The sequence below is a fragment of the Pungitius pungitius genome, chromosome 5 (assembly GCF_949316345.1).
Source record: "Pungitius pungitius chromosome 5, fPunPun2.1, whole genome shotgun sequence".
In the NCBI taxonomy this organism is placed as follows: Eukaryota; Metazoa; Chordata; class Actinopteri; order Perciformes; family Gasterosteidae; genus Pungitius; species Pungitius pungitius.
This window is the reverse complement of record NC_084904.1, coordinates 15,522,479-15,536,211: the sequence shown is the minus strand read 5'-3', so window position 1 is coordinate 15,536,211 and position 13,733 is coordinate 15,522,479. Positions and strand designations below refer to the sequence as shown.

The 13,733-nt window shown below is 47.2% G+C and overlaps 1 protein-coding gene across 3 annotated transcripts in view; it reads left to right on the top strand.

Moving 5' to 3' along the window:
- LOC119224538 (tetratricopeptide repeat protein 28-like) overlaps window positions 1-13,733 on the top strand; it is a 140,461-nt gene that overhangs the window by 121,452 nt on the left and 5,276 nt on the right. For all 3 annotated transcript variants that reach the window (XM_037481588.2, XM_037481587.2, XM_037481589.2), the window contains 8 exons: window positions 1,921-2,030; window positions 4,804-4,933; window positions 5,015-5,233; window positions 6,920-7,079; window positions 8,705-8,845; window positions 12,341-12,485; window positions 12,596-12,775; window positions 12,942-13,486. In XM_037481588.2, coding sequence (XP_037337485.2) covers window positions 1,921-2,030; window positions 4,804-4,933; window positions 5,015-5,233; window positions 6,920-7,079; window positions 8,705-8,845; window positions 12,341-12,485; window positions 12,596-12,775; window positions 12,942-13,486 — 1,630 coding nt within the window. The remainder of the gene's footprint in view (window positions 1-1,920; window positions 2,031-4,803; window positions 4,934-5,014; window positions 5,234-6,919; window positions 7,080-8,704; window positions 8,846-12,340; window positions 12,486-12,595; window positions 12,776-12,941; window positions 13,487-13,733) is intronic.

Here is a 13,733-nt window from a genome sequence, read left to right as displayed (position 1 = left end):
TACAAAAACGCCAGTGTGTTTTTGTTTCCGGGGCCGGCGCACTTGCGGTTCTGCAGTGCATGAAACGTGTGCCCTACTACCAACTCACTTGCATGTTGTTGTCTGCACGTAAATCCTGTGTCTGAAGCCAGAGGTGCGTGAGCCTCGGGGGCTGCAGAAAATCTTTCACCCGGTTGTCAAGCAGCCTTTAAAGTCTTCTCTAGTTGCTCTTCGGGGGTGCAGCCAGCCACGGCCACATCCTCGTGTCAGCTGCCGCTACGTGGCTGTGCCTGCGGGGCGCACCGAAGGCACGCGCGGTGACAGTGACAGACACTGAATGATACAGGGCGGGTGAACAGAGGGAATGAGATAGTTAGGGGAGGGATGGAAACAAGGAGAGGCAGAGAGGGGGGGGAGGGGGTGGAGTTCGGCACGAGTCGTAAATGTATTATTTCACTGTCAACTGGAGAATGAAGTAAGCACAGAGCTGGTTGACATTCAAGCTTGATCATAAAGAACTATCACAGAGCAGCTTGGAAAGGGAAAGGTTTTTTGTTCTCGGGGTTGTGTATTTGTGTGCAGATGAGAGGATCAGAGCTGGAGTTGAAATGAGTGAGGGGTGATACTGTCAGAGAATGAAAAGGGTAATTTAGATCTGTTCCCTCGCTTTTGCTCCAGTGCCTAATGAGCCCTAAGCAGTGCAGAGTTCCTGTGAGCACTGCCACAACACTCGGGATGAAACAGGTAGAGCGAGCGGGGGGGGGCAGAGACATAGGCACAGAGATGAGAAAATGAATACGAGAGGTAAAGGGAGAGAGGAGCACAGCAGATGCATTAAGCAAGAAGGCAGGCAGACAGAGCCATGGTGTGAGGAAAGATAAGGCGAGAGGAGAGACTTTTTCAGGCTTCAAAGACGGCCGCCTAACGTGGCCACGAAGGAGCCGTGAAGTCTACGGTTGCCTGGTGTGCGGGGTCCTGCGGGATAGGCCGGCTGTTTCAGGTCACGCTCGGTTCTTGGCTTATCTGGACCAGCCACAGACTGTTTTCCAGGGAATGTCGAGAAAAGCAGACTCAAATGAGGGTGGCTTGGCCCACTTTCTTCTCTCTTTGACCAAAAGCATGTTTAGACCCCTCCGTTGCACCAGGGATTTTTTCTTTTTTTGTTGTTGTTGCAAATACAGAGCTGTGTTAAAGTGAGACTGGGCATGAGCAATAGCCAACTGCAGACTGCTTAGTGTGCATTTAGCACGTTGTGGGTGAAATGTGACCCAGCAGCTGTCAGGTTTTTCATTGTCCTCTGTGGGGCGGGATTTTTATCTTCGTAATTGGCCAGAGCCGAGCACTCTGCAGGTTGACTGAGGACGCGTGGGAAGATGTGGCATACGCCTCCCTGCTTGAGGGATGGGAAGTGAAAACCGACGGCGTGCTCGCCAGGTGATCTGACACAGGCCCGCTCCCTGGACGTACACACACATTTACATGCACATTCTTCTCTGGCTTCCCAAACAACGCCGAGTGTCTCTCAGACATTTATCCCCATTGCATTTACTATGCAGTGTGCACACTGGTCTATTATTAGCTCATCAGTGTGTTTGGAAAAACTTGGCCACGTCTTGATGATATTGTGGCGCTACTTTTATGCAAGCATTAAACGCGTGTTTGTGTTTGCTCAGCCAGTCGATACCTAGCATTGATTACTATGCTGTGCCATTAGTTCAGTAGCTGCTTTCCTCTACGGCTGAGTGTGTGCTATACTCCCAGTGTGAGCATCCTCTTACAACTGAGGCCAAATACCGAAACCTGTTCGCTGTCAGAACATCAGTACCACGCTATGCATACATCTGTTACTCTGAAAGATACCTTAGAGTCCGCCTGCTCTGAATTCATTTTTGCTCTCCTCTCGCTCATGCTCTGCTCCCGTTTCCTCTCCCCTCCTGACAGGACTGCGGCTTGCAGAGCAGCTGTCTCGGCGTGAGGACGAGGCGAAAATCCGCCATCGTCTCGGGCTCTCTCTGTGGGCCAGTGGGAATCTGGAGGAGGCCCAACATCAGGTAAAGCATCTCCTTCTCCTTCCTCTTCGTACCTGCACTCACCTTCACTCGACAACCGTATCCTCCCCTTCCCTCCACCTGGCCCCCTTTCAAAGAAGGTGCACAAAAAGAGGCCTCTAATAAGCACACATCGGTTTGTCAGGAACGATTAAAAACAACAAAGGGAAGTAGATGTCCAAAGCAGTATACGGCATTTTCACTAATGCCCTTGTGGTGAAAGGCGCAGAGTGAACAATTGGTTGAAGAGAAGAAAAGGAGAGGGCTGTACTGCTTGAACACCTCTGCTGGCAAAATGTGGCGAGGAGCGTGTCGAGCTGATAAATGCTGTCATCTCAGCAGACAGGCGACAGATGACTGAAGATTTCTTTTCTTTTCTTTTTTTTGCATATATGTGCCCTCCCCCCATCACACATGCACCCACTCCTCTTCAGCCCACTGCCCATCTGGCAAGCATGGAATACCCCCGTAACGTCTCTTCTTACAGCCTATCCACACACCACAGCTGAACATTAGAATTTCTTTTTTTTTCTCGGCTTGTGTATCCACACATCAGTGTGTGAACAGTCAGCAACAGCAGTGGCTGCCACGTGTGTCTGTAGGGAAGTTATTCAGCAGCTTTCATTTTGAAATTCCAGTCTAAAACATTTCTGTTATGATACACGCACACTGCGTACGTCTATGTGACCCAGATAGCTTTCTTTTTCTGTCAAACGTAACTTTTATCTGCTACAAGAGTTGGAAAAGGAAGACTGGACTAAGGTGGTGACTAGAGCAGAGACACATGAGTCATTTTAACTAAGCCAATGCAACATATTTTCCATCCAGGTTAATTCTTTACTTTAGGACCTTAATAGTGCATATTGACGTTGAGTGTCTTTTGTTGCGACATACAGAGATCCAGTGCTTTCCCCGCTGGTACTGCAGCAAGGCTTCCGTGTTTTCCCCCCTAGTTCAGCTTGTAGCCCCCAGGGTGAATTTGTGTTGGGAAAGGACACTGTTGTCCTTCGAGTACATATCGCATAGTTACTCATGAGCTGGCCTGGTGCTACACGTGACCTTGGTAAATACCCTGACCCACTTCAAACCTCATTTGTGAAGGCTCATCTTGAAATGGACAAAGCATCCGTCACTGATGAAGAAGAGTACTTCATCTCATGTTCCTCATTCTCTATATTTAAACCCAATTGTAAGTTTAATTGGATAGCTGTGATTGCAGTGTTTGGCTTGACATGCTGATCAAGTTGTCCTGGTTCTAATCGTCTCGTTCATACATCACATGCTCCCCCCGAGCAATTAATTCATGAAAATTCAGTCATTACTTAACTATATGGGGTGTTTTCACCTTTGATATAATCAAATCAGATTGAGAATTTACCAGGGAGGTTGTTTCACAATGTTCTTTGCAACCCGTCTGTATCAGGCTCCGTTTGTGTTACCGTGCCACTGTGACATTGACATTCACTTAACATGTCACATAAAGGCTCTGTTAATGTCAGAGAGGGTAAAACATGCAGGTGCTATCTGAATCAATAGCAGCTGAGGAATGTAGCAGACTTTACCTCCACCACAGCCGAGGCAAGTCACTGCAGACGCAGCACATTTGGGTTTGTTTCTCTTTCATCTGTGCCAGGAGGGGTCAGGCCAGAGGAAAGGCGCTGTGAGATATTAGTTTAACTCTTAAAGGGATGTCTGCAAGCCCAGCAGATTAAACCAGCACTGCAGCAATCCGTCCACAGTCGTCTCGGCAAAATCAGCCTGAGACTAGCAGCCCCGTCTTCTAGCACCGACGCAGCAGAGCATCTCCGAGTCTACGGGGATCTCCACTCTCCCCATTCACCACCTCTGACACACTTCTCCCAAATGACCTTGGCATATGCCTGAAGAGCTTCAATATATGCATATATCTGTGCACACAAGAGAGGCAGGTGCTTTTCTCTCTTTGATTCTCTTTCTAAACCTGCTGTGTTGATAGAATCCATTTCATCCGCACAAAACAACCCTTTCTTCACCGCGGCTCTTTTGTCTCAGTGGTCAAGCCGAGTGCTTTACCCTCTCCGCTGGCCCGGGACTCCCGGAGAGTAGCTCTATAGCAGTCCCACTCGCCCTGAAGGGCTGACATGGGCGCAGCAATAGGAAATCAATAACGGCTCCCATGAATCAGCACTCCTGGCTAGCTCCGCTTGGCCATTGTGCAACACTGCTGCCGCCCCACCTCTCCATTGTCTCTCTCCGTCTCCACATCCAATGTCTGGCCCTGGATGGAAAGGTGTAGTAACACAGACAGGCCTGGTGAGTTCACGAAGAATGGATTTCCTTGGACGTTGTTCGTCCATGAGGCCTTAGTAGTGGTTTAGCTTCTCATTGGCCTTTCGCAGATCCAGACAAACAAGAGCTGAAGAGCGGTTTACCGGTTGAATGGTGATTTATCAAGATGCATTACAGGGCCTGCTTTAGTTGTGAGGAAAGCCAAATTGGAATGCAGCAGGTCTCATTAGTGGTGACTAGTTTAGGTGGGATGGTGCCATCTAGCGGCCACAATTATCTCTCTCTCTCTCAAGTCCAATCCAACATACACAGTGGTAGATGGTTTCATGCTCATTTTTATCCATTGTGTCATGGTGTAGAATGTTACGTTTTAGCATGGGTCAACATAGACAAAGCTATAAAACATGCTGGGATGTTTCCCCTCAACAATCAGACATTGATCAAAGGTCGATTATATATTTGTGCTTTTTAAGGGTACATGCCAATGATACTTGTTGTTCATCCTCAGCTCTACCGGGCTTCTGCACTGTTTGAGACCATCCGCCATGAAGCCCAGCACAGCACAGACTACAAACTCTCCCTGTTTGATCTGCAAACCTCCTGCTACCAGGCACTCCAAAGGGTCCTCGTGAGCCTAGGTATGCCTTTCCCATAGCCCCACTACTTCCGTTGGTAGTACCGTTACTCATTAATCAGCACTGAACTCTGAAAACACACAGGCCACCACGATGAGGCTCTGGCAGTGGCGGAGCGGGGTCGCACCCGAGCCTTCGCTGACCTCCTGGTGGAGCGGCAGACCGGCCAGCAGGACACAGATCCCTACACCCCAGTAACAGTGGAGCACATCCTGGACACCATCAACAGCCAGAGGGCCTTGGTACTTTATTTCTCCATGGCGGCCGGCTACCTGTACAGCTGGCTGCTGGCTCCAGGAGCAGGTAAGTGACCACGTCTGCCTGTCATCTTGTTGTTGTTTGCATGTGAATAATCACCATTAGTGAGGAGGTTTCAAATCGACCCCTTTTACGCCATATGACGACACTGTGAATGAAAACTCTTTATTCTTCTTTTCTCACAGTTGTTAACACATATACGCTACAGGATTTGTTGTTTTCTTATTTCTCCTTTTTCCTGTGAAATATTGCACCTAGCATTTACTCTTGTAATACATGCATTGAAATATTTAAACAAGAATGTTAAAATATACAATAGTTACTAGATTTCTTTAAAAAATACCACACAGGCTGTTAATATATGTTCATAAATAACTTCAATTCAAGAATGCTACACAAGGGAAAAGCATCAACACAAAAATAAACACTTGGTTTTACTAATCAAAGTGGATATAAGGCCTTGAGGCCGTGGCTTGTTTTCAGCTGCAGGGGTTAGAAGGCCAACTTTAACAGCAAGCGGCAGTGCCACCTGCCACTCTGCTGTTACGATTTGCCCCCCCGATTTGCTTCTCACCCCTGAAGGCATCTGCCAATGAACCATGCTTATTGAAAGCGATACATCCGCACTAAGTCAGCAGCATCTTCACACATGCCAACAGGAAAGCTCATAGCTGTTGAAACTTAATTTCTCTGCCTCATTGCATCCTGTCTCTTTTGTCTCTAGTTTATTTCGCTGGTTTTGTTCAGATTGTTCTAGTGGTATTGTGCTTTTGCAGTACTTTGCGTACTCCTCAATTTCGATCTCTTTTGTTGACACATAATAACACAGGCGGAGGGATTAAGATGCAGCTTGTTTATATGACTTGCGATATTCCAGTTTCAAAGAGAATACAGCAAAGCTCCTGGTGAACTCAAGTGCATGTCACACGACTCCTGTAGCTGCTACACTGTTATCTGCTTTCTGCTGTAAAGAGCGTAAATGCGAGCTGTGACCCATATCACATGCCACCAAGCCGGAACAATTGATGAAATACAGCTCCCAGGCTACCAGATGAACTTGACCCCCGCCGGCACTAGTCATATGGAGGGAAGGAACACTACAGGGACCAGTGAAGATCTTCAAAGTATTGCATGTTACCCCAGGCTAAGAGGGAACCACTTGCTTACTAATTGCCTGTCTGTCACTTCCTGGCATTCCCTGACATCCAGCTGGCACACAAACACAACCTGCTCCTAAGAGTCTGCAGTCGATGCGAAGCGTTACCATGGTTCTAATCAGTTCACATTGTATACGCCTGAATCACATGGTACAACGTCCATTCAATGCATTTGATCCATTTATTGCAAAATGTAGGCACATCCAATAATACGCCGCTGCCACGCCCAAAGAATCCCACACATGCACAGACGGAGCTCCCGGTGTGCTCTTCCCCGCCCCTTTCTGATGCTTGAAGCTCAGCTGAGCTCTCATGGCGGGCAGCAGATGGCACATGCAGCCTACTTTTATCTTTTATTGAACATTATTTGCTTTATTTATTTAGCTCAACAGATGCACTCCTGCATTTGGCCTCGCTCGCAGCTTTCAGTTGAAATCATCCAACATTCCCTCCTGTCTTGAGCTAGTAATGCGCACATGTAGACATGGCGTTTCATTTTTTCTGTCTGTTACTTTTCCCTTTGTGAACGCCCGAAAGCAGCCATTCATGTTTGCCCTCCCTCTCTTCTGCGCAGGCATCCTGAAGTTCCACGAGGTGTACCTGGGCGAGGGCGTATCAGAAGGAGGGTCAGACTTCCAGGAGGGAAACGTCGGCGGGGTGGCCGGCGGCTCGTCCTTGGAGCAGCACATTGCCAGCGCCCGGGAGGCTCTGGGAGTAGAGTCTTATTACAGCAGGTGAGAGGGTTCACGGCGGCTAGCTCATTGTCCATAGCGTACTCGTTTCTGATTCATCGCTGGAATGTTTGCACAGCACTGTTACCTGTGTCTAATCCAAATACAAAAATGATTCTCTGCTGCATTTGCTGATTTAAAAGCCTGATAGTCTCTACCCGACCTGTTTTTTTGTTGTTTTTCTGCTTACGGATAGCAACTATGACTCGGCACACAAAGTGATTTTTATTTAAAGATATTGTGTAACCCAAACATATGACAACGATTAACACTTTTATCCGTAGAGATATTTGATGAAGGATTATTTTATGTGTGTGTGTCTGTGTGTGTTCATGAGTGTGTGTAAGAGTGTTATTCTGCCCCGTTGAACCCTGTGATGAAAGGCCTCCACTTCCTTCCTAAAGTACTCTGCTCTCTCCCCAGTGGGGATAAATAAGATGGAATAATGGCTCTACAGCCAGACAATTGAACCTACCAAACAAATATCGAACCGGACAGGTAAAGGAATAGAGAATGGGGGGTTTCCTGAGAATATCAGGAAGAAGGGGAAGAAAGAAAGGACGCAGTGGTGAAATCGATGGGGTAAAACTGAAAGAAGCAAAGGCTGTCGGTGAAAGAGCAGAGCAGACGGCAGGGAAGATTGAAAATGTGGCGAGATGTATCGACAGCTAAAATCACCCATTGACTTCAGTGTGTGTCTACAGCACGTTCGACGTTGGCTTCGTTCTCTCGTTGGTGTTTGATCCATAGAGACCAGCTGGTCCGCCCAGTGCCAGCCTCCGCCACCCGAGCCGGCTGGCCCTCCTGCCCCATTACCAGCTCATTTACTACCCCAATGGGAAACTGTACTCACACACACACACACACATACTGCGCCTGGATGGGCACAATATGGCACCACTTACCAGCCCATTCATTCTTCAGAGCGGAGAGAGAGAGAGAGAGCGAGAGAGAGAGGAAGGCAGCACTCTGAAATGAAAGGCTGTGGGGAAGAATGGGGGAGAGGGAAGGAGGGGGGAGTCCTTGTGACAGCAGATATCTGTGTTATAACAAATGTTTTTCCAAACGGCATTTGTATTCTGCACTCAACGTCCGTATGTAGCCGCCGGGTGAGCCGATCTCAAATGAGACACATGCTGCAAGGACTTGAAAAGAATGGTGGTGCTGGTGGTGGTGGTGGGAGCAGAGGATGATGAGACGTCCCAATGGCGCAAGTCCACACTGTAAGAATATAAGAGCAAAAAGCCGACTAAAGAGTTACATGATGTGGTTGCATCAGAGGAGCGGTTCAGGCATGGATAGAGAGATGGGGGCAGGGGGGTGCTATTGCTGATGTGGTGTGGGGGTTGTGGTTGACTCCCCAATGACTAGATCACCATCACCGGCATTATATTGAAAGGATATAACTCTGCTTACCATCGGGGTGTTGGACCGAGCTCTGGGAAATTGGGCCAAGTGTGTGTGGGATGTACAGTGTGTGTTTCTGGCAGATTTGGAGTGTGTGTAGTTGACTTATCCGCAGGGAAGCAATGTAAGTCCGGGTATTGTCTACATTGCTGAAGTGCCTTTTTCTTGCCAACATCTCAGCAGCTGTACATGCCTCTCACTCCATTCTCTCTCTCTCTCAGAGGGTGTTCAAGCAGTGAGACGGAGAGTGAGGCGGGAGATTTGTTGGACCAACAATTTGAGGAGCTCAACAACAAGCTTAACTCCGTCACTGATCCAACAGGCTTCCTCCGCATGGTGTCCAGAAACAACCTGTTCAACAGGTAGGAGATTTTTGCACATCACGACGCAGAGAGATGCATGTGAGAGGTATCGTTACGCACATATGATGCCGCTCACATTTTGTTTCTCTTCATATGACACTTTGCTTCGTACATATTCTCCTAATCATTAAAAGTGGAACCATTCGTGTTATTCGTGCGGTGGCAATAGTCTAGTTAATGGAAGCCCTTTTCAGTTATAAAAGGTAGAAACCGTCAACTCAACTCAAACGTCAAATCAAATTTGGCTTAATATTTTATCCGCGCAAAAGGAGAGACCGAACTACCGGCACTCGTACCGGCGCTCATGCTCAGCTGTGCAGCAACCAATGAAATTGTCACCTGCTGTACAACAACATCAACTAACGTGACAGAATTGCAGAAAAGAGAGGCATTTTTTCTCAATAATATAAATACTAAATACTGTGCTCATATCACCAAGTACAATTAAAATTTTCATAACGTGTTTGTGAGTAAAGACTTTATTGATTCATTTATTGTTTATTCCGTAGTGACAAGATATACTGTACACAGCAGAAACTGAAAACAGCTATCTGATGCAAGTATGAAATCTCATTGAAGCAGCGGAGAAACCGTGGTGACTGTCACAAACCTCCTACACTAACTTCACCTTCATCTTCATCACTTACACATAAGGCTCGTGTGAATTAGCAATGTGTGGAAATGAAGCCAGAGACGGCTGTCGTAAAAATCCCTCCATATCATCGTTCATCAGTCAAGATCACAATGGCAGACAGAAGTCAATTAAAAAATTGTGTTCACCCTCCAAACTTTTTTTTTCTTTTTAAATGATCAGTGTAGCGATTTTTGCGACCATTTTGGAAGCAGTCCGACTGATTGCTGTAAACATAAATACTGCTACTCGCGACGTTTCATGTTGCTCCATGGGGTCCATGGAAAAGTTGGAAGTGAACAAATGTTGATCCTCTCTGAAGTTGCTGTGAATCACTGTAAAGACCCGCCGATCACCAGCTTACAGGTTTATTTGGGATTTAGGAAAGGAGATGGCTCACTGGCGTGTGAGAGGTTTGTGAATACGTTTTGGCGTACGTGCATTTCCTCTTTTGACGGTACGCTAATATTTAGTGGGGGTCCTGCCAGCCTTTTTTTAGGGTAAGGGATTCATGGCTATTGTGGCTCATCTGTGAAAGGAGTGTTTTCTCCATTGTTTAGCCAGCACGAGGCAGCATCTGAATCCTCCTTATTAAATACTGAGTAGAGCCAAGCCGCTGAAGCCTTTATCAGTTGCCTACTCTGATGGGGCCTTGTTTTGTGTGCGTGTGTGCGCGCGTGTGTGTGTGTGCGCGCTAGACGCAGACACCAATGTGGTTTTAAGATGTTTGCCCTGTCTTTGTTTGTTTGCTGTGTAGATTTGGGACTGGGTATTTCAGTGAGTCTGCCAGTGGCTTGTTCAGACTATTATTTAACGATATGAAGCAAAGTATTCATTTACTTTTTGCTGATTGGTTATGTATATCAATAGAGTGTGTGCATGTGTGTGTCTGGGTCATATTTCCCTGTCCTCGTGCACAGTTGAGCTGCTCTTTGATGAGAGGGTAATTCCAGCTTTAATTGAGTCTCTGTGCTCATTAAGCCCCTTTAATGGGCTGCCGGTAATGATTCGCTCATTCTTCTCGGCCTCAGAAACTCTGAATTCTAAAGCTCCTCATGCTTAGGAGCCTATCTTCTATCACAATGTAAAAGCCCCAGAAAATGAAGAAAACCCTCATTGTCATTTTAAATCATCATGGGGGCTCGATGTCAGATAATGTACATGTATGTGCTTCTCAAGGGCTTCACTTCCACTGACATGTTTAGTTCCCAATTACTCGTAATGAAGCAAAATGGGGGGGGGGGAAATGCTGAACTTTAGTAATATTTAAATGAAAGTACATAGACAATATACTCATTAAAAGATCAGTGCTGCTTGGTTTGATATCTTCATGGTAATGTCATTGATTGCCCTATTTCAACACGAAGATCTAATCTTTACCATGGAGCTTTGGAGGATTACTAAGGGAAGGTGATAATAGAAGACTCCTTAGGTCTAATCCCCTCAGTGTGTGATTGAATACGTTTTTACTCACATTTGTTTGAAGATGTTGATGAAGATACCAGCAGAGAAGAAGGAAGCACTGATTGAACTGGACGTCTGCATCAAAAGAGCTTAGTGGCCACGTAATAATTCAGAAATTTGTTCGGTATGCCAAGCCTAGTGTGTGTGTGCGCATCCTCGTACCCCCTTCCTAGATCACACTTGATGGGAAGTCTCAACTCTTGCCGCCACTGAACAAGACCCTTGCTCTACACTTGACACTCACCTTCTTGGCTTATCCATGGCCTCCTCTCTCTCATTCTTCCTGTCAGGTTAACAGATGATTGTTTTCTTTCCCTTGGAGCCTCATGCCGAGGCCCGGGAGAGAGAGACGGAGTGTTGGGAGGCTGGAGGGAAGCCAGTGGCCAGGGGCTAGCAGAAGGGAAGGATAGATGTCTGTTGTCTGGGGGCCTGGAGGGAACTCTGGCTGGTGGGACAGATGGAGAGTAAGGACGAGTGTGGCCATGAAGCTGGGCCCTGTGTGCCTACAGCGCAAAGAGGCTTTTAACCCCACGGCCACATTAGCACAGTTCTCAGTATGTTGTGTGTCCCTGGCCGAGCAGGGAGCCGACATGTGTCAGACATACAGGGCCTTACTTCTATTAATACTGCAGGCACTGCACTGAAGACACTTTTTGATTGTTTGAAGACAGAAGCTGGTTGGTGCCCTGCTCCCCGCCTCCTCCACTGGGGATTCTGGCAAGCTGACGCTTCCTGTGTGAGCACTAGAATACCACGGTGCAGCACTGCCATCTAGTGGAGCTTTTAATAGTAAATGATATAGTATTGTAGTATTGTTTCATGTAAATAGAACAATGCTATATGTTTGCTTTCACAGAGACACATCTCAATGCACATCCGGTATGCCCTGCCTCTATCTGCATCTTACTGGCTGGTGTGATTTAGATCTGACTGTGAGCATGTCAAAAGAGAGAAAGATGGGCATCTGTGATGGAGAGTGTCAAATCCCGCTCCTCCGCTGCAGCTTTGTAGTGCTACAGCTCAAACTCACAGCGCCTGAAGTGGCTGAGTTTGCGTCTTGGCTGAGCCTTATCTGATGTAACAATATGCAGCAAGTGAGACATGGAGCTCGTCAGCCACGCTCCCGGCTCCTATGCAAAGCTCAATAATTGCAGCAGGATACATGATTCCCCTGTCTACATGCAGAGCCTTTACACATATTTAAAAAAAAGTTTAATCACGGACTATACTTTTCTTCTAATGGAGACTCCAAATATCTTTTAGTATTTTCAATTATGCTCCTACTGTAGCTTAATGTACATAGCATGATGTGGTAAAATGCCTCAAACGGTCTCGGGTCTGCAGGCTAATGGTATGAGGTGCGACATTAAACAGCATTACTTTGTGTTGTGTTTGTGCAGGAGTTGCCAGAGTATGACCAGCCTGTTCAGTAACACCATGTCACCTGCCAAAGATGGTAACTCTTCCCTGCCTCGCCGCTCCAGCAACCTCGGAAAGCCTCCACTGCGAGCACTTTATGATTTGCTCATTGCACCCATGGAGGGGGTGAGTGGTACCTCTATGGGTCATTGCTTGTCTATTGAATTAGTTTTATGGTAGAGAATGCAATAATGATAAATATGAGTATTTTCATGTTAATCCCTTTTGTGTAATAGGGCTTGATGCACTCGAGTGGCCCTGTTGGCAGACACAGACAACTGGTGATGGTGCTAGAGGGAGAACTGTACCTCATTCCCTTTGCCCTGCTAAAAGGAAGCTCTTCGAATGAATACCTGTATGAGCGCTTCAGCCTCATTGCCGTTCCCTCCATCCATGGCCTTGGATCCAGTGCAAAGGTGGACCTCTCTTTCAGATGACTGAATATTGTGGCAATAATTTTATTTCTCCATGTAACTTGTGGGCACATTTTTGGGATTTTCAGGATCCTTTGAAGTCATCTTTCTGATATACTGTCCTTAGACTACAAACGGCACCATTTAACCTTCGTTCTTGTGCCCACAGGCTCACTCCCGGCGCAGTGCTCCAGCTCCATGTGGCGGCGTCTCCATGGCAGCAGTGGTGGGTAACCCTAGACTGCCCTCACCTGTGATGGACCGCTGGCTGTGGGGACCCATGCCCTCTGCAGAGGAGGAGGCTCTAATGGTGGCTGAGCTGCTGGGCTGCCAACCACTGGCCGGCTCTGCTGCCACCAAGGAAAGGGTGATGAGTGCCCTCACACAGGCCGAGTGTGCCCACTTTGCCACACACATTTCCTGGAAATTGGCAGCTCTGGTGCTCACCCCGAACCCTGAGGGCGGGGCCGGCGGGGCAAGTGCCAGTTCGGGAGTGGGAACAATGGGGAGAGGGGCAGGGGGGAGGAGAGGCAGCAGTGGTCGAGGGAGGAAGGGCTCCATTGGAAGTGGCTATACGATCCCGGAGTCTCTCCACATGCAGGACGACAGCAGCGATGTGGAGAGCATTTGTGACAGTCCGCCCCTTCAGGAGTTCCTGCTCACAGCTGCAGATATATTGGACCTGAGGTTGCCTGTCAAGCTGGTGGTGCTAGGGTAGGTCGCCTGGGGAAGGGCTATGTCCTTACGTTTTATTTTATTTTATTTTGTTATGTTATTTTTTATTTTTTTATTTTATAAGTTATGTGGCATTATATATTTAGTTTTAAATCAGATATTGTGATTTTAGTGATGAGAAGGACTGCATAGCCTAGGACAAATATTAAAGCAAATAAAGAGTCCAAATGTTGTGCTATTATACCGTTTGTAGCTTTGTAATCCAATTGAATGCGCGTGGGTCGTT